A 26264-nucleotide genomic window follows, 5' to 3' on the forward strand; every position below is an offset into this window, starting at 1 on the left:
TATCCGAAGAGATCAAGTTCATGAAAATTAAAACACATTTTCCCAAAATGAAAAAGAAATCCCAACATAATTCAGAGAAAACATATTAAAATTCATTGGCACCTACCTGTTTTAAGTGGGATTCACTCATGCCGCTCTGTGTGAATAAAAGGATGTTCCGGGTGTTGTTTGACTTTATATCCAAAGTATAAATCTTGTTTGCATATTTGACACACCCAGTGTGCTCTGCTTGTAACTCAGGTGAGGGAAAGCCAGCTATTGGTGGAAAATGAAAAGCAGAAATGAAGCAACTCACACAAAATGCTGAAGGACTCAGCAGGTCAGGCAGTATCTATGGAAATGAATAAACAGTTGATGTTTCATCCCAAGACCCTTTCAGGACTGGCAAGGCAGGGTGGAAGATAGCAGAATAAAGAGGTGTGGGAAGAAGAATGAGTCTAGCTAAAAGGTGATAGGTGAAACTGGGTCGGTAGCAAAGATAAAAGGCTGGGAAGGAAGGAATCATCAAAGCCTTTATCTTAAAGACAACCTCTTTCACAAAAAGCACTGCTCTGAAAATATCACACAAAATTCCAGCTGAGCCACAGCTGAAGGGACAATTCTGCTGAAGATTTGCTGTTTTGATGCCGTTTTGATGGGTCTCCCCCCATCATGCCCAAGGCAAAACATGGGAATATGCTGGTGAGTACTTGAGTACTACTCTCAACCTGCACTGGCAAGAAACGGCTTGTTAACTGTGCAGAGTGTGTTTGGTGCTTGAAAGGCAAAAGAGTGCGGATGATGAAAATCTGAAATAAATCTTAAAGTACCAGGGGAACATGGGTCAGGCAGTACGAGTAGAGTGGAAATGAGAAATTAATGATCTAATTCAGTGAAGATTCATTGAAATCAGAGAAGATCAAAACTAGAGATGTTTCCAGTTGCTGAGCCGAGTGAGGGGTGGAGAGGACAAAGTGAGTGACAGTGATAAGGTTGTGGTGAACTACATATACCTGTCTGGACACGCCCCCCTGCTGACAGCTTGTGTGGCTCCTCCCACAGACCCCTGTATAAAGGTGATTGGAGGCATTGCTCCTCCCTCAGTCTCCAGGATGTTTTGCGATGGTCTCTTGCTGCAGACAGTGCTTTCTTCAAACTAATAAAAGCCTATCTCTTGCCTCACATCTCTGAGAGTTACTGATGGTGCATCAAGGGTGCAGACCAACAGAGACAGAGCTACATGGACCATGGTGGTGTGAGCTGACAGGGTGTTGGTGGCTGGTGAATCACAGTGGATCTCTGTGAGGACGTGTGAATAGAAGGAGAGGAGAGAGGATGGGGAGGGGGAAAGACAGTAAAGATAAATAAAGAATAAGAGGACAAAAGGAATGGAATGAAGTTCCTGGAGGAAGGAAAAATTGTATACAGAATATACTGATGGCAAAGGAAGTAGGTGTGGAGTTGGTAACAGAGGGAGAAGAACTCAAAACTCACAACATAGTGGGCTGAAGGGCCTGTAACATGCTGTACTATTCTATGTTCTATGTTCTATTACTAAGGGAAACATGAATACTACTCCCAACCTGCACTGGCTTGTTAACTGTGCAGAGTGTGTTTGGTGCTTGAGAGATAAAAGAGATGATGAAAATCTGAAATAAATCTTAACGTACCAGGGGAACGTGGGTCTGGCAGTACAAGTAGAGTGGAAACCAGAAATTAATGATCCAATTCAGTGAAGCATCAATATTACTTCAATAATCCTGATTGTTCTAATTTCTTTAATACTTTTAATGAGAAACACGGTGAAAGAAAACAAAACAAAACCAAAGCTATATCTGAGTCATATTAATATACTAAAGATCTTTTTCTTAATGACATGTTTTTTGTGCTTTTTGTTTATGCTATGTCTGGACATCCACACTCAAAATTGATATTTGAGTATTCCTGATTGTCAAAATGTTTTTCGTTGCCGAACGTTGTAAAAACCAATCAGATAATTGTTCAAATTTGAATCTATCCCCAGTTTGCTCACTGGCTGATGTTATCCGAAGAGATCAAGTTCATGAAAATTAAAACACATTTTCCCAAAATGAAAAGAAATCCCAACATAATTCAGAGAAAACATATTAAAATTCATTGGCACCTACCTGTTTTAAGTGGGATTCACTCATGCCGGTCTGTGTGAATAAAATGATGTTCCGGGTGTTGTTTGACTTTATATCTGAAGTATAAATCTCGCTTGCATATTTGATGCACCCAGTGTGCTCTGCTTGTAACTCAGGTGAGGGAAAGCCAGCTAATGGTGGCAAATGAAAAGCAGGAACAAAGCAACTCACACAAAATGCTGAAGGACTCAGCAGGTCAGGCAGTATCTATGGAAGTGAATAAACAATCAATGTTTCATCCCAAGGCTCTTTCAGGACTGGATAGGAAGGGTGGAGGATACCAGAATAAAAAGGTGTGGGGAGGGGAATGAGGCTAGCTAGATGATAGGTGAAAGTAGGTCGGTAGCAATGATAAAGGGCTGGAAAGGAAGGAATCTGATAGGATAGGAGAGTGGATCACAGGAGGAAAGGAAGGAGGTTGTGATTAGCAGCTGAGGGGAGGAAAGAGGACAGAGTGGAGAATAGAAGAAGAGGAGAGGAGGAGGGATTTTTTTTACCAGAAGTAGAAAATGATTTTCATGCCATTGTGTTGGAGGCTACCCAGATGCAATATACATAAGGTGTTGCTAGCAGCTCAGACAACATTTCCAATCAACAGAATTGGACAAGAATTGGGAATGTGAAAATAGAAAATGGGAAAACAGAAACAGGATTTGTGAATGAGAAAACAGAAAATGGTGATGTAAGACCACTTACTCCTCTCCATAGATGCTGCCTGACACTCTGGTTCCTACAGTTTTTTGTCTGTTTTGCCATAGCAATGAAAGGTCGTTGATTGGAAGTACTAACTCTGTGTCTCTCTCCACAGAAGCTGACAAACCTGATGAAGACTTCCAGCGTTATCTCTTTTATTTCAGATTTCCTGCATCTCACGTTTTTCATTTTGATAATCACAGATAGACTGTGTTTGAGAAATACCAAACATTTGGATAGATTTGAGCCATGTGCTTGAGATATTCATACCCCATCCCTTGAGGTTATTTATCTAGTCTTGTCTGGAACACCCAATCCATGGTTCGATCCTAGCACCAAAATACTTTTCTATTTGACATGGACTAATATATGATATCTCATCTCCATTAAAAATGATTATTGACAGTACTAAATAGGGATGTTTTTACCTTGAGTTCCATATAAAATGCATCAGTCTTGTTGAGATTAACCTCAACACTAGTCTTCATACAATTTTCCATGATTTTGAAGATCCTGACCAAGCCCTTGTGATAATCTCTTGGAAGTGCATCATCATCAGCAAAGGCTGGGGCTGTACATGCCATATTTTCAGTAGATAGATCTGGACCCATCCCTATCCAGCGAACATAAAAGAATGTCCAAAACTATGCTAAATAATATCAAGGAAAGTGGGTCTCCTTGATTTACTCACCTTAGAATAAGGATGGGTCAGTCCCTTGCTATTCTCAACAAGAATGCTGGAGCCTGTATTTAGGTCTTGGATGAGGCCCACAAAATGGCACCAACCCCCATCTGGCCCAAAGCTTTAATGATAAAGCTATGGCTGATGGAATCAAAAGCCTTCAGAAGGTTAATAAAAACTGCAGCTGGACGCTACTGGTTCCTCTTTGTCCACTTCATTAAATTGCTGAAAATAACAATATTTTCATTAAAGATGGATGTTGCTGGAATGAATCCCTTCTGATGACAGTGAAGGACAACTGTGTCCATCAAACCCTTCAAAGGTCAAAGGTACATTTAATGTCAGAGAAATGTATACGATATATATCCTGAAATACTTTTTCTTTGCAACCTTCCACGATAACAGAGGAGTACCCCAATGAATATATAACAGTTAAATGTTAGAACCCCAAAGTACCCCTCAGCTCCCATCCCTCCACTGGAAAAAAAAGCATCGGCACCCACCACCGAGCACTCAAGCATGAGCAAAGCAACAGCAAAGACACAGACTTGCAGTACTCCAAAAATTGCTCATTTACCTGGCATTCGATGTGCCACAGACACTCTCTCGTTCTCTCTAATAAGGGAGAAAGTGATGTCTCCTTTTCACAGTGAGAAAGGAGACATAATATGCAACTTGCTGGTTTCTTTTCTTTTTAAATCTTTTTATTAATTTTTAAACAAACATTAATGAAACATGAATACAGTGAGTTTGAGATTAATTAGTTAATAGTTTAAATAAACATTCAAATAGATGATAATCAATATATAATAACCTCCCAAACTCATGGTAATTACGAACAAAAGAAGTAAAAAAAAACAAAAAAAGAGAAAAAAAAACTAACCAACATGGGCCATTGCATTATGTCAAATATATACAGTAGTGCCAATAACTCTGTACCTCCATCCAGATAACGACGGATAATAAAAGTGAGGTTTAGGAAAAGACAATTTAACTCATATGAAAATGATGAATACATGGTCTCCAAGTTTCTTCAAATGTAACTGAAGGATCAAAGACAACACTTCTAACTTTTTCTAAGCTCAAACAAGAGATAGTTTGAGAAAACCACTGAAATGTAGTTGGAGGATTAATTTCTTTCCAATTCAATAGAATAGATCTTCTAGCCATTAATGTAACAAATGCAATCATCCGTCGAGCTGAAGGGGATAAACGACTATTATCCGCCATTGGTAAACCGAAAATTGCAGTAATAGGATAAGGTTGGAAATTGATATTCAGAACTGTTGAAATAATACCGAAAATATCTTTCCAGTAATTTTGCAAACAAGGGCAAGACCAAAACATGTGGGTCAATGAAGCAACTTCGAAATGACATCTGTCGCAGGTTGGATTAATATAAGAATAAAATCAAGCAAGTTTATCCTTAGACATATGAGCTCTATGTACAGCCTTAAATTGTATTAGAGCATGTTTAGCACAAATAGAAGAAGAATTGACTAATTGTAAAATTTTTTCCCACTGCTCAGTGGGTATAAGACAATGAAGTTCTTTTTCCCATTCCTTCTTAATTTTTTCTGATACTTCTGGCTGTATTTTCATGATGATATTATAAATGATGGCTACTAAACCCTTCTGACAAGGATTCAGAGCTAAAAATTTCTCCGTAATGTCTGAAGGACATAATTTCGGAAAAGACTGTGTTATAAATGTACCACAGCTCTGAGGGGCCGAAGGAGCGGGAGCAGCCCCCTCCTTCCGGAGAACCGCAAGAGCACTATTAATTCGGGTCTCGGAAGTGAGAGACAATGCAACGGTTTTGGCCATTGTTCTTAGAGGCACCTGTGTGACGTGCATGTCCCTGCTACGTGACAGCTACCATGGATATGGACACCCTCGGGCAATGTGGGGGTGGAGATTGCATCCCCCTACTTTGATGGACATCTACAACTCTGCAAGTAAAGATAAAAGCGGACTGCAGGAGGCAGTAACCCAGCAACGCACCAGAAGGACACCCTCGCTCAGTGCTCCCGTGGCTGGAAACCACTCAATGCCACGTGCACTCCTAACTCCTTTGCCTGGGGAGCGGGTGGCTGATACTACCGAGAAGGACTTCGAACTAACAACGGGGAAACAACGTTCCCCTGATTTTACGGAGTGGCTTCATAAAGACCCAGGCAAGTTTTTTTTTCGTTTTTCACTGATCCCTCTAAAACACGTGAAACTCAGCGATTCCCCGAAAGGCTAAAGTCTGCAGACTTCTGAGTGACTTTTATATTTCCAATGGACAAAAATATTATCCCCTAGACAACAGCCAAGATTACTTCTTAGTGATGATTATTACTATACCCGCGCTTTAGATTGAGTATTGGTGACGTGCATTATCTGAATGTTTGTATTAACCTTACTTTTGTGTCCCTTTATAAATAAAAACTTTTGAAAATAGCGACATCAGACTTCAACGGACCTCTCTGTCTTTGCTGGTAAGTTATCCAGTTACGGGATACGTAACAACTGTAACTCATTATTCAAAAAATTTCTAACTTGCAAATATCTAAAAAAATGAGTTTTGGGTAAATTATATTTATTAGATAGCTGTTCAAAGGACATAAAACTATTATCTAAAATAGATCATGAAAACATGTGATCATAAAACACATAAAACAAAGGCTTGATCCAGAAAAGAGGGCAGAAAAAAAAAGTTAAATATTATAGGGCTTGATAAGATAAACTTATTCAAGCCAAAACATTTACGAAATTGAAACCATATTCGCAATGAATGTTTAACTATAGGATTAGTTATTTGTTTATTCAATTTAGATAAAGAAAAAAGAAGTGAAAATCCTAAAATTGAAAACAATGAAAAGTCTTGTACAGATTTACATTCCAAATTTACCCATTGTGGGCATGCTGCTATAGTCAATTCTTGTGTCCAAAATATTAAATATCGTATATTAACTACCCAATAGTAAAATCTCAGGTTTGGCAAAGCCAAACCGCCCTCCTTCTTAGACTTCTGTAAATGTTTTTTGCTTAGTCTAGGAGTTTTATTCTGCCACAGATAGGAAGATATTTTGGAGTCAATAATATCAAAAAAAGATTTAGGAATAAAAATTAGTAATGCTTGAAATAAATATAAGAATTTGGGTAATACCATCATCTTAATAGCATTAATTCGACCAACCAATGACAAAGATAATGGAGACCACCTGGTAGCAAGTTGCTTAATTTGGTCAAATAAAGGCAAAAAATTAATTTTAAATAAATCTTTATGTTTTTTGGTAATTTTAATACCCAAATAAGTAAAATAATCTGTGACAACTTTAAATGGTAAAAGTTTATAAATTGGAACTTGCATATTTAATGGAAATAATTTGCTCTTATTAAGATTCAAATTGTAACCAGAAAAGTTACTAAACTGAGCAAGCAAGGATGAAATAACAGGAATAGATCTCTCAGGGTCAGATATGTATAGTAACAAATCATCAGCATATAATGATAATTTATTACGTCCCTTCCCCACGAGTAATACCCAAAATATTAGGTCATTCACGAATGGCTATAGCTAAAGGTTCCAAAACAATGTCAAATAGTAAAGGACTTAAAGGACAGCCTTGCCTTGTACCACAGAATAACTGAAAAAAGATCTTTGATTATTGGTAAAGACCGAAGCCAAGGGTTTATAGTATATTAATTTAATCCATGATATAAATTTCAAACTAAAATTAAAATGCTGCAATGTATTAAATAAATATGGCCATTCAACTCTGTCAAATGCTTTTTCAGCATCTAAGGAAATGACACATTCTGGTAATTTGGGTGAAGGAGTATAAATAATATTAATTAATTTTCTAATGTTAAAAGATGAGTAGCGGTTTTTAATAAATCCAGTCTGATCTTCCGAAAAAATTCGAGGTAATATATTTTCTAATCTGGTGGCCAAAATTTTACTAAAAATCTTAAAATCTTTATTCAGCAAGGACATAGCCTGATAGGATGCACATTCAGTGGGGTTTTTATCTTTTTTAAGAATTAAAGAAATAGAGGCTTCATAAAAAGATTGTGGCAATTTACCTATAGTTAACGCATCTTTAAAAATTTTACAAAGCCAAGGAGAGAGTATAGAGGAAAAGGATTTTAAAAGTTCTGCAGTATAACCATCTGGACCAGGAGCTTTACCAGAATTCATTGAAAAAGTAGCCTCTTTTATTTCAGTTTCCGTAATAGATGCATCTAGGAATACACTATCCTCTGTTGTTAATTTTGTGATATTCAACTTTCTTAAAAATTCATCTATTATAGAAGAATCCTCAACAAATTCTGATTGATATAAAGAATTATAAAAATCTTGAAAGGCTTTATTTATCTCTTTATGGTCGATTGTCACTGTGCCATCTCGTTTATGAATCCTAGTAATTTGTCGTTTAACCAAAGCAGTTTTCAAATGATTAGCCAATAATTTGCCAGACTTATCTCCATGTACATAAAACTACTGGGTTCTAGTTTTACTTTCTTTCTTTTTAAATATTTTTATTAATTTTTAAGCAAACATAAATGAAACATGAATACAAAGTGTTTGAGAGTACATAGTTGATAGTTTAAGTAGACATTCAAATATATAATAATTAATAGATATAGCCTCCCAAACTCATTGTATTTATGAACAAAAGAAACAAAAAGACAAAAAAAAAACAAAAAAAGAGAAGAAAAAAAACACTAACCAACATGGGCCATTGCATAATGTTAGATACATACAGTAGTGCCGAAAACTCTGAACCTCCATCCAAATAATTACGGATAATAAAAGTGAGGTTTAGGAAAAGACAATTTAACTCATATGAAATCTAAATTTAATTAACTGATTTTCAATTGAAGAGAATAATAACAAATTATGCTCCATTTGAAGTTCAACTCTTTCTTTATAAAGTTCTTTGCTGGGGGTCACTGAATAAATCTTATCAATTGCTTTGATTTTATCAAAACAATGTTAATATTTTAGAATTAGTTCATTTCCTAACTCCAGCAGAGTATGAAATAATCTGTCCACGAATAAATGCTTTAAAAGTGTCCCAAAAAATTCCACTAGAGATCTCTGCTGTAGAATTTGTTGAGAAAAACAAATCAATTTGTTGTTTAATGAAATTAAGAAAGTCTAAGTCCTGCAATAAAATAGAGTTGAACCTCCAAGATTTAGCATTAGTAGATGAGTCCATTGTCTTAATAGATAGCTTCAAAAGTGCATGGTCAGAAATGGTAATGGAGTCATATTTACAATCAATAACATCTGTAAGTAAATGGTGATAAATAAAAAAAGTAATCAATTTTTGAATAATTATGATAAACATGAGAAAAGTATGAAAACTCTGTGTCATTGGGGTGTAAAAAACCCCAAATTTCAGAAATTCCAGAATCAATCATAAAGGAATTAATAAGAAAGGCTGATTTATTCAGAAGAGCTTGGGTGGGCTTAGATCTATCCATCGAAGGGTTTAAACAATAGTTAAAATCCCCACCTATTATCAGCAAATAATGATTCAAATTAGGAAAGGATGTAAATGACACTTAAAAAATTCAGTACAGTCAGTGTTTGGAGCATAAACATTAACTAAAGCAAATTTTTGATTAAAAAGTAGAACAGTAATAAGCAAAAATCTACCTTGTGGGTCTGAAATTGTTTCATAGTGTATAAAGGAAATTGAAGAATCTATAAAAATGGAAACACCTCTTACTTTGGCTTGGGAATTTGAGTGATACTGTTGGCCTTTCCAAAACCTAAAAAAAACGTTGACTATTCACCTTCCTCACATGAGTCTCTTGTACAAAGATAATATTAGCATTCATTCTGTGGAATATTTTGAATATTTTTTCCATTTGATCAGATGATTTAAACCATTAGTATTCCAAGAAACAAAATTAATAATCTTATCCATATTGCCAATGTTTATTACAATTAACACATAAGGTTAAAAAAAAGATGAACTCATAAATCCGGAAGAGGGAAGTAAGTTCAAAGAGGAACCGGAAGTCATGACACTGCAACCATTTTTGTAGTTTCGAATCAGCTCATGAAGTAAAACTAAGTGTGAAGCAAGCAAAAAGAAAAATCCCCCTCCCTCCACCCTCAAAACCCCAGGAAAAAGCCAAAAAGAGGCAAGCAAGCGATCTAATACTAAATTTACCCCCATGTCTCAAGACAGCAACTCAAACAAAAAAGTTAAATAAAAGATACAAGCCACCCATATTATAAGAAAGGGTTAGTATAACAAAGATTAAAGTATAAAATTAGTATTATATATATAAAACAAAAGGATTTAAAAAAAATAAAATGATAAAACCCATAAATGGATAATATTGTATTAGTGTTTTAAAAGAAAGTCCTTAAACTTATTCAGACACATCAAAACGGATGTGATGTATCCAAGAACTATGGTCTTTTGGGGAAAAGAAACAACATCTTAGAAAAGTTTTTTATTTAAAAAAAATCTTAATATTTAAACGTCAAAAATATTAAAAAGTGTATATGAACTTAAAAGAAAACCCTAATGAGTTACTTTCAAAACTTACAGAATAATAATATAAAAAAGAACAAACTCAGAATAAACCAAAAATGGACTTTTACCGTGTGTAAGAAATACGTGTAAACCATCATGTAAAAAAAAACATCATTTTATAAAAGATCCAAATCTATAAACTAATTATTACATTAGTCAACCTGTAGAAACAATAAAGTGTTATTCTTCAAGGAATCGTTGAGCATCCGCTGGAGATTTGAACAGCCGATAAGTCCCATCTTTGAGAGTAACTCTCAATTGTGCTGGAAATAACAGCACTTGCTTGTAGCCTTCCTGATGAATTTCAACATAATCTATTTAAAAGCCATTCTTGCCCTTAAAACTTCAGAACTATAGTCTTCCAGAGTACAGAATTTAAAATCTTGAAAGCTGATCATACTCTTTTTCCGGGCAGCCCAAATCAAACGTTCTTTGGTATGAGGATAATGGATCCGGAGAATTACTTGTCGTGGTTTCAAACTTGAAGCTGATTGAAAACGAGAAATGCGATGTGCACAGTCAATTATTGGAGGGGTATCCAGTACTTCTGAGCCGAAGACAACTATTAAAAATTTGGAGAAAAATAGTCAGATCACCATTCTCAAATTTTTCCAGAATCCCAAATGTCTGGAGATGTAGTCTTCGAGAGCGGTTTTCAAGATCAGTGATTTTAGATTTATTACAATCCAGCAGTTGAGAAGTCAAAGCTTGCTGTTGTTGCAGAGTTTCAATTGTGCCATCTCTCTGGCGAGCGGCATCTTCAAGAACTAAAATACTTGCTTGTTGTTTTTGTGAATCCAGCGTAAGTGTTTGAAGTTTTGCGTCATGTCTTTAAAATTTCATTGAACGTAGGAAGCTTTAAGGTTAATTTATTCTCCAGATTTTCAAGTCTGTCGTCCATAAGTTTTGCAATTGCTTCCAAAGTTACCGGTTCTTTCCTCTGTTCCAATTCCTTTGCTTTAGACATTTCAATGAGTTGAAAATGACCCAAACAATTGAAAAAGGTTTCATACATCTGAACCCCTTTAGATTAGGTATAAACAGATCAATTAGGGGGTGCTTGTAGGTTAAAAAAAAAAGTAAAAGGATTGGAGCGAAGCCTAAAACCGCTTCACTCCATAAGCGCCATCTTGAGACTCCGCTGGTTTCTGACATTAAAAGTCTGTTGTGTCACTTTTTCTGAGCTCTGTGCCCAAATATTTCAGGTCTCTGGGCACACAGCCTTTGATCTTCTATCTTCCACAACACACCAATCTCCTGCTTAGACACCGACCTCCGATTCCCCCATCTCCAGAGCCATGAAATCTTGGAAGGTGAGTGAAGCTCTTAGGCCAAGCCCTTGGTGTGCCAAATAATGGCCAGTCATGAAACCCCGAGAGCAGTTCCCATTCCTGCAAAGAACCGTATTCAGCATTTAACTCTAGGTCAGTGACTTCAAAAGAAAGAACCCTGAAAGGGAAAAAATAGAGATATTAAAGATGGAAATAGAGCTGGTTCCAAAGATGCAAGCAAAGGAGTTGCCATTAGGCACCATTGTCTCCTCCTAAGCTTGGCCAGAATCTTCAAGGATAAACTTAAAGGAATCATTACAGGATGCTAGTTTTTGACAGATTTTAATTTTTCACTGAGTCACACAATCTTGCTCTATTTCATTCAGGTGGGTACTCTATCCATTTTAGTCCAGGAGGAAAACATCATAGCCAAATCATTGGTGTCCACCTTCTGAACCTCAGCCAATATAAAGCAATGAGGCTGGCTGCAGCATCCCGTTGAAAACCATCAATACCCACAACAACCCGTATGGAAGTAATGGCATGTAACAGGTTAAAATCTGAAGTCTGCTCAACACAAGGACTAAAGCCCCTCAAGTCTGCCTTATTGTTTGGTTTTGCAAAAATAGGCATAAAATACCTTTCTAAGTCTTCAGTCCTGATGGCACAGCCAATCTCTGTCAGATCCCTGATCAGTTCTCTTGCCGTTCACTTACATTTCTCTGGCACAATATTAAAAATACCTTTCCCTTCAGCTTATCATCTGTTCGTGTTTGAGTTCTGATTATTCTTCTTAATTATTTCTTTTTGTTCAGAACCTTTAGGGCTTTACCTCTATCTTTAATTAAAATACCAGCAACTAATTCTAAAATCTTAAAACTTCTGATATTGATATTCTGATACACAACACCTGCGGAAAGAAGGATTTGGACCTCAACTAAAACTTACAAGTTTGAGACCCTTTTCCTACTAAAACTATTAAAATCATTATTAATACCACTGTCCATTAGTGGATTATCCAAAACACTAAAATCTACTAAAATATTTTTTGCCCCCTGTAAATGTGGTTCTGCCTCACTGACGGATGATATATCGCCTACATGTCACTGGCCTTCTGCTCACTGTGAAATTAATTGGACGTATTCCACACATGAGAGGTTGAGAATGAGCACAATAACTAACCAGATTATGTTCTCAAGAAGTCAGAAGAATTAAAGATGATGTCTTTGATACAGATATTGTTCTCAAGTTGCTTAACAAGTCTTCTACATTATTGATGATTCCTCTGTGAGGACAAATTGAGCCAAGGGTCAAAGTCACCCAACAATGATTTGGTCATTCAGGAGGTCAGGAAGTTTCAATGGTTCAATGGTTCCATTTCATATCAGAGAAAGTATACAGTGTACAACCTGGAATTCTTACACTTCACAGACATCCATGAAATAGAAGGAAACCCCAAACAATGAATGACAGTAAAATATCAGAACCCCAAAGTCTACCCCTCCCCATGAACAAGCAGCAGCAAAGCCTAACCCTCCTCACTAACCCCCCCCCCCCAGTACCAGCAGGCAGCCCCACCATCCTCCATTCAAGCAATAGCAAGGTCCCCAGAAAGGCCTTGATCTAGAGTCAATCAAAAACCATAGTTCATAGCTCAGCACTTCACATGCCTCTGGCTCTCTCCCTTACTAACAAGGGGGAGAAGGATATCACCCCTTCCACAGTGAGAGGGGTGACCAACAGCTCACTCTTTCAATGTTGCAGTCCGCAGCATCGTTTATTTGAGCTCACCCAAAAGTACCAGCAGATCTCCAGTCCCGATCGAGACAGGGAGAGAGACAGAGAGATCACTCAAGTGCAGAGGCCTCCGACAGCCACATCTGCTGTCTCAATGTTCCGATCTTCCGTGACACTTTAGTCGGCATTGGACTGATTCATCCTCAGGGCTGTAGAACCGCACCCCACAGGCAAACATCTTCCAGGCAGCTCCTGGAGATATCAAAAATGCAACCGCATGTTGAGCTCCAAGACCAAGAACAAACTGCCATGAAGAACCATAGCTTGAATGCATCTGTAGATCACAGGCTCCAATAGAATCCAGCCACCCTGAAAAGGAAAGAAATGAAAATTTTCAGCCGGGTGATGGTAGATCTTTAGAATTACCTATTCAAGAGAGCTGTGGAAGCTCTGTTCTGAACATGTTCAAGAGAGTTTGTTAGATTGACACATCCTTAGCAAGGGGATTGTACAGGAGAATAAGATTAGTTAAAGTCAGCCATGATCCCATTGAGAATAAGGGGCTGAATGGTGTATTCCTGCAATTTGTTATGATCATTTGTCTCTTTAGTTACTCTCTTAAAGGATACACTTTAAGTGAAGTCAGTAGAAACCTACCAGAAATCCAGATACAGTACATGGAAGGTAATCTTAAGAGTGAAAAAGAAATTCCAAGTTAAGTTAAACAAAATTAGATGCACATCAGCTCTAGTTGGGTTTGCAGGCCATTACTTCTGACAAGACGAAAGATAACATCATAAATGATGCGTTGCTTCACTTCCAGATGAAACAGTGCCTTCTATGCATGCTTACAAAGGGAGAACAAAACTACTCCTGTGAGAATCCCTGGAACATCTGGCGACCTTGTGATAGCTATTTCATAGGCCAATGTCAGAACATCTTTTTCGTAAGGTGTCAACCCCTATGGTGTATCTGGTATGGCACTGAAAACTTGTGCCAACCATCTGGTGGGACTGTTCAAGGGCCTTCTCAACCTCTCACTGCTACAGTTGGAGTTTCCCACCTGCTTCAAAAGGGTGCTAATCATGCCAATGCCCAAGAAGAGCAGGGTGAGGTAACCCAGTGACTATCACCCACTGGAACTCACGTCCAGTGTGATAAAGTGATTTGAGAGGTTGATCATTGCTGGAATTTACTCTTGTCTAAGCAAGGACCTGGACCCACTGCAGTTTGACTCATGCCACAATGGTTCTACAGCAGGTGCAATCTCATTGGCTCTCCATTCAGCTTTGGACACCTGGACAACAGTAATACCTACATTGAGCTGCTGTTTATTGATTACAGCTCAGTTTTCAACAGCATCACCTCCTCAGCACTAATCAACAAACTTCAAAACCTGGAACCATTTACTTCTGTCTACAACTGAATCCTTGATTCCTCGTTGGGAGACCATAGTTGGAGCGGATTGGAATTAATGTCTTCTCTTCACTGTCGATCATCATCAGTTCACCCCAAAGATGAGTGCTTTGCCTGCTGCACTACTCTGTCTACACCCATGACTGTGAGGCTAGACACAGGTCAAACACTATCTATAAATTTTCCAATGATGATACAACTGTTGTGGCAGAATCTCAGATGGTTTAATATCACCAGCATTTGTTAACTTAGCAGTAGCAGTATAATGCAATGTATGGTAAAGTATAAAAATAAATAAGTAAATCAATTACAGTATGTATATATTTATATTAAATAGTCAAATTAAAAATAGTACAAAAACAGAAATAATTAAAAAAAAGTGAAGTAGTGTTCATGGGTTCAATGTCCATTTAGGAATTGGATAACAGAGGGGACAAAGCTGTTCCTGAATTGCTGAGTGTGTGCCTTCAGGCTTCTGTACCTCCTTCCTGATGGTAACAATGAGAAGAGGGCATGTCCTGGGTGATGGTCCTTAATGATGGACACTAACTTTCTGAGGTACCACTCCTTGAAGATGTCCTGGATACTACGGAGGCTAGTACTCGTGGTAGAGCTGACTAATTTTATAACTTTCTGTAGCTTCTTTCAATCCTGTGCTGTAGCCACCCCTCATACCAGTCACTGATGCAGCCTGTCGGTTAGCTCTTCACATAGAATTTTTTGAGTTTTTTAGGGGACAAACCAAATCTCTTCAAACTCCTAATGAAATACAGCCACTGTCTTGCTTTCTTTATAGCTGCATCATTATGTTGGAACCAAATTAGATCCTCAGCGATAATGACACCAGGAACTTGAAATTGTTCACTTTCTCCACTTCTGATCTCTCTTTGAGAATTGGATTATATTCCCTTAACTTACCCACTACTCAGGAAGGGAGACCAATGATTCATAAATGTAAAGTCTTTTCTCTTGTACCACTCTTTTATGACATATTTAATGGCACTATGAATCTATTTACCATTTCACCAGCATATTGCATAGGACACCCAAAGCTGCTGCGCAGGTTGACTCTGTGATTAAGAAAGCATGTGGTGCATTAGCCTTCATCAATCATGGGATGAGTTTAGAAGTCAAGAGGTAATGTTGCAGCTATATAGGACCCTGGTCAGACTCTACTTGGAGTACTGTGCTCAGTTCTGGTCTCCTCACTCTATCTGAAGTATCTGAAATCATAGAAAGGGTGCAAAGGAGATTTACAAGGATGTTGCCTGGATTGGGGAGCATGCCTTATGAGAATAGGTTGAATGAACTTGGCCTTTTTTCCTTGGAGCGATAGAGGAAGAGAGGTGACCTGACAGAGGTGTATAAGATGATGAGAGGAATTGATTGTGTGGATAGTCAGAGGCTTTTTCCCAGGGTTGAAATGGCAAGCATGAGAGGGCACAGTTTTAAGGTGCTTGGAAATAGGTACAGAGGAGATATCAGGGGTAAGTTTTTTACACAGAGAGTGGTGAGTGTGTGGAATGGGCTGCCGGCGATGGTGGTGGAGGCAGATATGATTGTGTCTTTTAAGAGACTCCCGGACAGGTATATGGAGCTCAGAAAAGTAAGGGCTCTGGGTAACCCTAGGTAATTTCTCAGGTAAGGACATGTTTGACACAGCTTTGTGGGCAGAAGGGCCTATATTGTGCTACAGGTTTTCTATGTATCTAGTAACCCTGAGCTTACAACCCTGCTATTTATCTTTTTACCTAGCCTCCCAAAATCATTTTGCCGGACCCCATACTCCTGCCTATGTCATTGGTACCGAAAGGGATCACAGCTCCCAGGTGCTCTCCCTCTTTTTTCAGAATGTTCTGTAGCCCCTGTGTGACCTGACACCAGGGAGGCAACACACCGTTCTGGCATCTTGACTGAAATCCTCTGACTGGAAATTATGCACAGGCTTCCAATTAGAAATTTGGATGTAGAGGACCTCATACCCCAGGAGACAGAAAAGACATATAGGAAAGCAATGTCACAGTGATCATAAGGAACTTCAGTACACAAGTAGATTAGTAATAGAAAACCTACAGCACAATCAGGAGTGTAGTAGAACACAGGAAAACAAACTTGTGGGATGGCTTTTCAGAGCAGCTCGTGGTAGAGACCAATAGGGAACAGAAATTTCTGGATTTGGTGTTGTGAAATAAGATAGACATGACTAGGAAGATTCAGGTAAAGGAAATGACTCATCCTGTTTATCATCCTTATCCTTCCATTCCTTTCATGTTCTCTACTTATCCAAAATCTTCTTCAACTCAATTGAATTGCTGATTTCATTACTATCCTTGGCAACCCCTTCCAGATACCTCCCACTCTCTATGTAAACAACTTGCCCTCACATCCCCCTAAATTCTCCCTAATTAACTTTAAAAGTACGTCCTCTGATGTTTGAAATTTCTACCACTCCGGGAGAGTTTCTGACTTCTACCCTCGCTATATCTCTCATAAGTTAAAAAAACCCCTACCAGATCTCCACCTAGCCTCAATATTTTCAGGAAAACAACGCAGATTGTCTGACCTCTCCTTATATAGTATAAAGGCATCTAATTCCCTGTCATCCAGCAAGCATCCTGTCAACCTTTTCGGAGCCTTTTCTACAATCTCCACATCCTTCCTATAATGGAGTAAGCAGATGTGTACACAATACTCCAGGTGAGGTATGATTACAATTTATGGTCCAGCATGACTATGTAGCACCTGCCAATGAAGATACGTAAGCATGCCTTACGTCTTCTTTACTGCCTTATCAACTTTTGCAGCCATGTTCATTGAACTCTGCCCTCAACCGCACCTCTTCCATTTCACATAAGTCTGATCTTACCACACTCTGTGTTCCTCTTGTCCTCACCTACCATCCCACCAGTCTCTGCATCCTGCACATAATTCTCCGAAACTTCTGCCACCACCAATGGGATCCCACCACCAAGCACATCTTTCCCTCCCCACACCTTTCTGCTTTCTATAGGGATTGATCCCTATGCCAGTGGTCTCCAACCACCAGGCTGTGGATTGGTACTGGGCTGCAAAGCATGTACTACCGGGCCACAAGGGAACAATATGATTTGGCGATATGAAACAATATGAGTCAGCTGCACCTTTCCTCCTTCTCTGTCACGCTCACTGTTGAACTTGAACACACACGAGGTCATCAGTCACCTAAACGCAGTGATACCCTAGCGCCAGGAATCAGTGGTTGGCCTTGGGTAACTGGCCGCCTCACACGGCCAGCGAGAAGTGCAGTTGATACTGGCCTGGAGTGCCACCTCCAAACCTGTTTAGCACACCAAATGTTTGTGGGGAACCCAATGTTAAAATATTTGCAGCTGACCTAATTTGGGCTCAGGGTTTCCTAAGTAGCAGAGCAGCTACCTCACTGCGATCTACTGAAAGTCATCCCTCGAGCTAAACTTTTGTAGGCTGATAGATCCTACCTATCTACGGGTGTGGGGGAGGCGGACATGCGCCCTGTTGCACTCCTCGCTTGGTCGGTCACTCTCTCCGGACTGCGACTGCTGTGGCCCCGGTACAGGGGCTTTGTCCTCTCACTGGTATGTTGCAATGATTTTATATGCTCATATGAGGAAATTATGCACTGTATTTAATATCCAAATGTTACTTAAAATGTTATGATGCTATTGACTTATAAGTGAGTTATAATTGACTTATCTCTATAATCTCCACCTTGTAGCACATGGAGTAGGTCGCATTCCTAGCGGCTCTCTCTCTCTTTAAATATATTTTATATCCCACCAACAGATCCCTTTTAGTTTTGATGACGTATTACTTCTCCTGAAGGATTTATTATTTTTACTGAAGGAATTACGACTTAATTACAATGGCCGAAAAAAGTCGTTCTGGTATTGAGCTGAGAAGCGGCAAGACTTTCCCTGAAATGGAGCAAACGGAACAAACCAAGAAGATGGAGGAACCTGTTACACTAGCGGGAATATTTTCTTCAATATAAGACATGAAGTCGGAATTTGGATCACTTAATATTAAAATTGATAAGCTGGCTGGTTCAAACGGGAAGTTTGAAAAAGCTATTTCTACGATACAAGACTCTGAAAAACTTGGACTCTCAACTTCAAACACTTCAGCAGGCTACAACCTGAATCCAGACTGAGCATGATCTATTCAAGCAAACTATTAAAGATCAAGGAATGAAGATATCTTCAATGGAAAAGAAAATCAATGAAACTACCTCGGAACTATCTAAAACAAAGAAAAGAATGGTTGATTTTGATAGAGGGCGTCGGAGGAATCTGCGTATTCTGGGACTGCCTGAAAATACTGAAGCTGGCGATCTGTTAAAATACTTTTCAGATATGCGATACTCACTTTTCAATGAGACCCTTGAATCTAGCCCCTTAATTACCAGAGCTCACAGAATTCCAATTTCTCAGTGTTCAGCTGAATTACGTCCCCGAGCAGTTGTACTTCCTTTGCATTATTATACAACTAAAGAAGCTATTCTTCGAGAAGCCAGAAAGAAATGGAAATTATTCTTCATTTCAACACAAATTCGTATAGTCGATTATCCACCCGAAATCTTTGCCGAAATGAAAAAATAAAACAGTAAAATGAGAGGAGTTTCTATATTTGTTAGCCCCAAAATCCCTTTTGTACACCTTAATACTACTACTGATTTGATTGGAAGATATTTAATTGTTACTGGTTTATTATGCGAGCAAAAGGTAGCTCTGGTGTGTATACGCACCTAATGTAGATAATTCTGATTTTTTTTAAGAAACTTTTTTCAGAGTTACCGAATCTCAATGAATATAAGCTGATTATGGGTGGTGACTTTAATTGTTGTTTAATCTGGCGATTGACAGGTCATCAACCGATCTGTCGCTTCCAAATAAAGCGCCAGCTTGTATTAAAGCTTTTTTATTAGAATATGGACTTATTGATATTTGGAGATATAAACACCACAATGATAAAAATTTCTCTTTTTTCTCACACATCCATCATAAATACTCTCGAATTGATTACTTTTTTTAGATACACTTATGTTAAACTCCGTTGTTGAATGTGTAAATCTGAATTCTCTGATAGTACTATGACTATGAATAAATTTTTGCAAAGGTTAAACATACCCCAAATTTTGATTCAAGATGCCGATATGTTAGATGCACCTATTAAACAAGAGGAGTTAGCCAAGGCTATATCCTCTATGCAATTAGGTAAAGCTCCGGGACCTGATGGTTATGTGGTAGAATTTTACAAGACCTTTTATGAAATGCTTATACCACATCTTCATCAAACGTTTAATAAAATAGATTCTTTGATTTTATCTTTTGTTTGGAATAATAAAAGCCCTAGAGTGAATAAACTTTTATTGCAAAAATCAAAAAAAGATGGAGGACTGGCTTTACCAAACTTTAGATTTTATTATTGGGCAATTAATATTCACTCTATTACTGTTTGGATTTATGATATAGATGATCAAGATCGCCCTTCATGGTTACAGCTGGAGGAAAATTCAGTAACGGGGTTTTCGTTAGCTTCTTTATTAGGAGCTCCTCTTCCGTCTTCGCTCTCCAGAATAAGTAGACAAGCTCTCAACCCTATTGTTAAACATACTTTAAAAAGTTGGTTCAATTTTGTAGATTTTTTGAATTAAATGATTTTTTACTTTCTAGTAATATTTATTCTAATTTCTTTTTTAAACCATCAACTTTGGATAAGGCTTTTTTAACATGGAAAATTAAGGGAATAAAAACATTTTTAGATTTGTTTTTACAAGACTGTTTAATGTCTTTTTCACAGTTAATGTATAAATCTGATATCTCTAATACACATTTTTTCAGGTATTTACAGGTTAGGAATTTTTTACGTGATTTTTTTTACCAAATTACCCCTTGGCCTGCTCTTCAAATTTGGCTAATGTTATTTTTCAGTTTAAACCTTTTCAAAAACTGATTAATAGCTATCATTTATAAACAGTTAATGAATGCTCGCATGTCACCTGATGATATGGTTCAACGTACCTGGGAAGTAGAACTTCAACATTCACTTTCAGTTAATCAATGGAGTAAAATTTATCATTTAGTCAATAATTCATCTATCTGCGCACGCCATATCCTAATTCAGTTTAAGATAGTACATAGGGCCCATATGTCCAAAGATAAATTGGTGCATATTTTTCTGAATATAAGCCCTATTTGTGACAGATGTAATGCAGAAATGGCTACTCTAACTCAGATGATTTGGTCATGTGTAAGTTTAAATAATTTTTGGAGGGATGTGTTTGGAATATTATCTAAAGTTATAGATATGGATGTTGAACCTAATTCACTTATAGCAATTTTTGGGATTATTCCAGAGGAAACAAGCAAAGTGTCTGCTTTTGCCCAACATGTGATAGCTTTTTCAACTTTACTGGCCAGGAGAGCTATTTTGCTGCACTGGAAAGAATCTAACCCACCTACTGTTCTCTATTGTGTTACGTACCCCATAACTGGGAGTCTGACCAGCAGAGAAAGGAGAATCCTTTGGAGTCTGGTGGTACCAAACTAAAGGTGTTTATTAGTAAACTACACAATACAATATTAAAAATGCAAATATACATATCAAATAAGTTAGCAGTAATAAACCTAAAAGTGTAGGAATAATAATAATGAATAATAAACAAGCTCCACTGATGTCTAGGGGTAAATGAATTGTCATAGGAAAGTATAGAGTTCAGTTCATAAATGCTGAAGTAGTTATGGTTGTTGTTTTGAAATTGTTGGAGAGAGAGAGAGAGAGAGAGAGAGCGAGCGAGATGTAACAGCAACTGCTGCGACAGGCAAACATTTTGTGACTTTCTTAATCCGTCGTGTCGTTGTGGCCATTCAGTTATGACCCCTCTGGTCTTCAGCTAGACCATTCTTCTGTGGTGGACTCGTCACACTGGCATGAGTGGACACACACACAAGTCCCCACCTACCCTGCTGTAACACTGTGAACTTTACTGACCGATTTCCTGGTTCGGTCTTTGAAGCCCCCACCTTTCTGTGGGTTCCCAACACTCAGTCAGTGTCCACTGGTGTGTCTGAAGGGTGTCTCTCCAGACCTGTCTTTTATCCCCACTCACGGGGTCTCATCTATCCATCAACTCTGAATGACTGTGTCCATCAAATCAGGCCACTCCTACTATCTCCTGAGGAATGTTAATGAGCAAAGTACAGTCCTTGTAGTAGAAGGTAAATAAGCCAGGAAGAGTCATAATACAGTAGATCAACAGACTCTCTCCCCCTCTTATCTGTAGCAAATGTTCTTGCCTGGGCTTTATCTCTCTCTCATGAGCAGAATAACAACAGCAATAGTTCGTAGTTCTCAGGAGGGGGGTTGGGAATGGTTAACTCTGCACCCCATTGACCATCAGGTCTGTTCATCACTCATAACACCCCCATCCTTCTGGAAATTTTCACCAGAGTGAAAATTAACTAATAAAGCATATTACTGAATTACAGAGTTTGACAAAATACAGAAGTGTTCTTAACTGCAAGAATTATACAGATACACTTTCAAATTAACATCTAGATGAACAATCAGCATTGTCACTCCCCTTTACATCGTATTTTAATATCGAATTCCTGTAACAACTGACTCCAACTTAATAACCTCCTGTTTTTATTTTTCATGTTAGCCAAGAATACCAAAGGGTTGTGATCAGTATAAACAATTAATGGTCTCTGTGCTGCACAGATGTAGACCTAAAAATGCTGAATTGCCAAGATAAGTGCCAACAACTCTTTCTCCACAGTGGAGTAATTTCTCTGATGCACATCGAGCTTTCGAGAGAAATATGGCACTGGGTGTTCCACTCCATCCCCTGCTTTCTGTAATAGGATTGCCCCTGCAGCCTCATCATTTGCATCAGTCGCCAGGAAGAAAGATTTCAAGAGATCAGGAGCTTTTAACACAGGGTGGTGGCACAATATGGTTTTGAATTTCTCAAAAGCTTCCTGACAAGGACTGCTCCACTCAAATTTTTCTTCAGTCTGTAGGAGCTTTGTAAGTGGGAGGGCAATGTCCGCAAAGTTCTTACAAAATTTTTGATAGTACCCCACCATGCCCAAAAACCTTCTCAATGTCCTCTTATTTGTTGGGACAGGAACCCTGGAAATAGCCTGTACTTTAGCCTGCAGAGGAGCCAATTGCCCCTGTCCTACCACATACCCCAGGTACGTGATCGTGGCATGGCCAAACTCACTCTTTGCGAGGTTCACTGTGAGGTGGGCTGCAGACATTCGTTTAAACAGTTTCTCCCCAGCTTCAATGTGCTCTTCCCAAGTGTTACTCCAAACTACTACGTCGTCAATGTAAGCTTTTGTGTTTGTTAACTGTTTAATCACAGCGTCAATCATTCTCTGAAATGTCCCTGGAGCATTTTTCATTTCAAATGGCAACACATTGTATTCATAAAACCCTGATGGTGTGACAAAGGCTGAAATTTCTCGAGCCCTGTCAGTCAAAGGAACACACCAGTATCCCTTAGCAGGTCAATCTTAGTGATGTATCTCGCTTTACCCACTTTATCAATACAATCATCCACCCTGGGGATAGGCTAAGCATCTGATTTTGTGATGGCATTCACCTTTCTGTAATCTGTACAGAATCTTATACTACCGTCCGGCATTGGTACAACCACGCCTGGAGATGCCCATGCAGAGGAAGATTCACAAATTATACCAGCAGCTAACATATGCTCAATTTCTTTTTCCACTAGCTTGCTCTTTTCCAAATTCATCCGATAAGGGGATTGTTTAATCGGCTGGGTTGAGGTAACAATAACATCATGCTCTGTTACTTTGCACCTTTTGGGAACATCTGGGCATAAATCTGCATGCTGGTGAATTAGCTGTGTCAGCTGCTGTCTTTGTTCAGGCTCCAAGTGACTGACTTTATTAGCAAAGTTGGCCAAAATAACAGAGTTCTCTAGTCTGGTGCGTACTATGCTTATCTTTTCAAAACGCTTGGACCCCTCCTTATCAATCCTTTCTGCCTCATCGGTCTTCGTGACAGCATCAACCACCGTGGGGGTCGCATCATGATAACCCTTTAGCATATTAACATGAACCAACTGGCCCGGCTTTCACCTAACAGGAGTTTCAATCACATTATGCAGAGAGTCTATTTTCTTAATCACTTTGTACGGCCCTTGAAACCGTAGGGGTTTGGTAACTACAGGGAACAGGACCAAAACCTTATTGACCACTTGAAATTCTTGCTCTTGGGCTCGTTTATCATACCATTGTTTAATTTTAGTCTGGGAGTCTTTAAGATTTTGCTTTGCAAACTCGTAAACTTTATGGCGCCTTTCATGGAGCCTCAAAACATAGTCAATTACATTGACTTGCACATTCCGACTAGACCATTTTTCTTTGAGTAAGATTAAAGGTCCTCTGGACCTGTAACCAGAAACAAGCTCAAATGGACTGAACCCCAGAGATTCCTGAACCGTGTCCCTCACTGCAAGTAACAGAAGTGGCAATGCATCATCCCAGTCATAAGTGTTTTCCTGACAGTAAGTTTTAATCATAGTCTTTAGAGTTGCGTGGAATCTTTCCAACGCTCCTTGAGATTCTGGGTGGTATGCAGAGACTAGAATTTGTCTAACTCCCATCCATGTCAACATTTGCTGAAATGCACGGGACATAAAGGTACTCCCCTGACCTGACTGTATCTGTCTAGGTAACCCTACCATGGTGAAAAATTTAATGAGTGCTTTTAATGCCGCAGGAGTCCTAATGTTCCCCAGGGACACAGTCTCAGAGAATTGAGTAGCAGCACACATCATGGTCATGACATACTACTGCCCGCTCGCAAAGGACCCACAAAATCCACGATGATTCGCGAAAAAGGCTCCCCAAAGGCGGGTATCAGTCTGAGAGGTGCCTTAGGTATAACCTGATTTGACTTTCCTACCACCTCACAAGTATGGCAACTTTTACAATAGTCAACAATATCCTTCCTCATATTTGGCCAATAAAAATCTTTTATAACCCTATCTACTGTCTTCCTTACTCCCAAGTGTCCACCTAGAGATCCCTTGTGAGCTAAATTCAAAATTTCATCCTGATAAACCTTCGGAACCATCGCCTGGTGTACCACCGCCCAGTCCTCATTGAATGGCACCGTGGTCGGCCTCCACTTCCTCATTAACACTCCCTCCTTCAGATAGTACCCCCTTGGTTCCTTATCGATCTCTACTTCAGAAAGAGCTGATTCTTTCAATGCCACGAGCTCCTCATCATGACTCTGTTCCTTTATAAAGTCCCTCCTTGCTAATGGTAGATCTACCTCCTCTCCTTTACTCTCCTTAACCCCACTATCCTTTTCCTTCTCCTCTGGTAACTCATTTCCATTCAAGGTCGGCAAAAATGCCTCCGCTAAATCAACCCTGGATTCATTTAAACTGTCTACTTTCTCAGCCGCCTTTCCAGACATGCTGCAAGTGATTGCACATGCGGGATAAATCTTGGAATCTAATGGTGGGTCCTCAACATTTACAGGCTTACTTGTTAATTTCACTGCTGAATACACATCACCACCTGCCAAATCATTACCAAGTAGGATGTCCACGCCGTCCATCGGTAGTTTCGACCGCACCCCTATTTCGACTGGTCCAGATACCAGGTCACATTTCAGAAACATCCTGTGCAAAGGTACAGCCTCGGTCCCTTTTCCGAAACCTCTTAACACAACCTCCCCAGTCTCAGTCTCAGGACCGAAGCCTAACACCTTCCTTAGAATCAATGACTGATCAGCCCCAGTATCTCTCCAGATCCACTCTGGAACTGGGGTTTCTCCTTCCTTCACAGACACCGTCCCTTCTGAGATAAACTTCTCACGCCCCTCTTGTGCTCTATCTACCTTTGCCTTCCCCGTCGATCTGTTGACCGACTCAATGCAACCAGTCGGGACTGCTGTTTTCCCTTTTCCTGTCTCATTCTTCAGAGCAAAGCACTTAGATACTATATGACCAGCTTTCCCACAATTATAACACGTAAAGTTGGGAACCTTCCTGCCAGCCTGTTTTTCCTCCTCCTTGTCTTTTCCACTAGCTCCCGGCTTATTCTCTGCCTTAGCCGGTGGGCTTTCTCTGCCATCCCTACTGCCTTTCTGGTAGCTCTTATTTAGGGAAAACATTGTGTTGTGGGTTAAGGCATACTCGTCTGCTAATTTGGCAGTCGCAGACAGAGTCATTGTCTCCTTCTCATCCAAGTACGTCTTCATACTCTCAGGGATACAACCTTTGAACTGCTCCATCAGTATTAACTGTAATAGTTTATCATAATCTCCAATGACCCCTTTTGAGGTGCACCAATGCTCACAACACATTTGCATCTCACGGGCAAACTCTAAATACATGTGGTTCTACGGCTTTCTCAAGTTCCGGAACATCTGCCGGTATGCCTCTGGCGCCAACTCGTAACTCCTCAATACAGCCCTTTTTACTTCCTTGTAATCCTTAGACTCATCCATAGACAATGCAAAATACGCTTGTTGAGCCTTCCCGCTAAGTACGCTCTGTAACAGAACAGCCCATTTCCCCTTAGGCCAGTTCTGATTCACATACTCAAAATGAACGAAGAACTTATCAACTTCCATCTCCTCGAATGGAGGTACCAACTGGATCTCCTGACCAATCTTGAACCCCTCATCTGGGTTTGCTGCCCGGTCTCTTCCCTGCGATGCCTTTAACCTCTCCATTTCCAGGGCAAACTGCCTC

The 26264-nt window shown here is 39.1% G+C and overlaps 1 protein-coding gene across 1 annotated transcript in view; it reads right to left on the reverse strand.

Moving 5' to 3' along the window:
• LOC132403719 (alpha-1,4-N-acetylglucosaminyltransferase-like) overlaps nt 1-22896 on the reverse strand; it is a 63537-nt gene extending 40641 nt beyond the window's left edge. Inside the window, exons 1-3 of the mRNA XM_059987329.1 lie at nt 22709-22896; nt 11344-11519; nt 10471-10632 (exon numbers count right to left, since the gene is read on the reverse strand). Of these exons, the coding sequence (XP_059843312.1) occupies nt 10471-10632; nt 11344-11519; nt 22709-22896 (526 nt within the window). The remainder of the gene's footprint in view (nt 1-10470; nt 10633-11343; nt 11520-22708) is intronic.
• Between the last annotated feature and the right edge of the window lie 3368 nt (nt 22897-26264).

The sequence above is a fragment of the Hypanus sabinus genome, chromosome 2 (assembly GCF_030144855.1).
Source record: "Hypanus sabinus isolate sHypSab1 chromosome 2, sHypSab1.hap1, whole genome shotgun sequence".
NCBI lineage: Eukaryota > Metazoa > Chordata > Chondrichthyes > Myliobatiformes > Dasyatidae > Hypanus > Hypanus sabinus.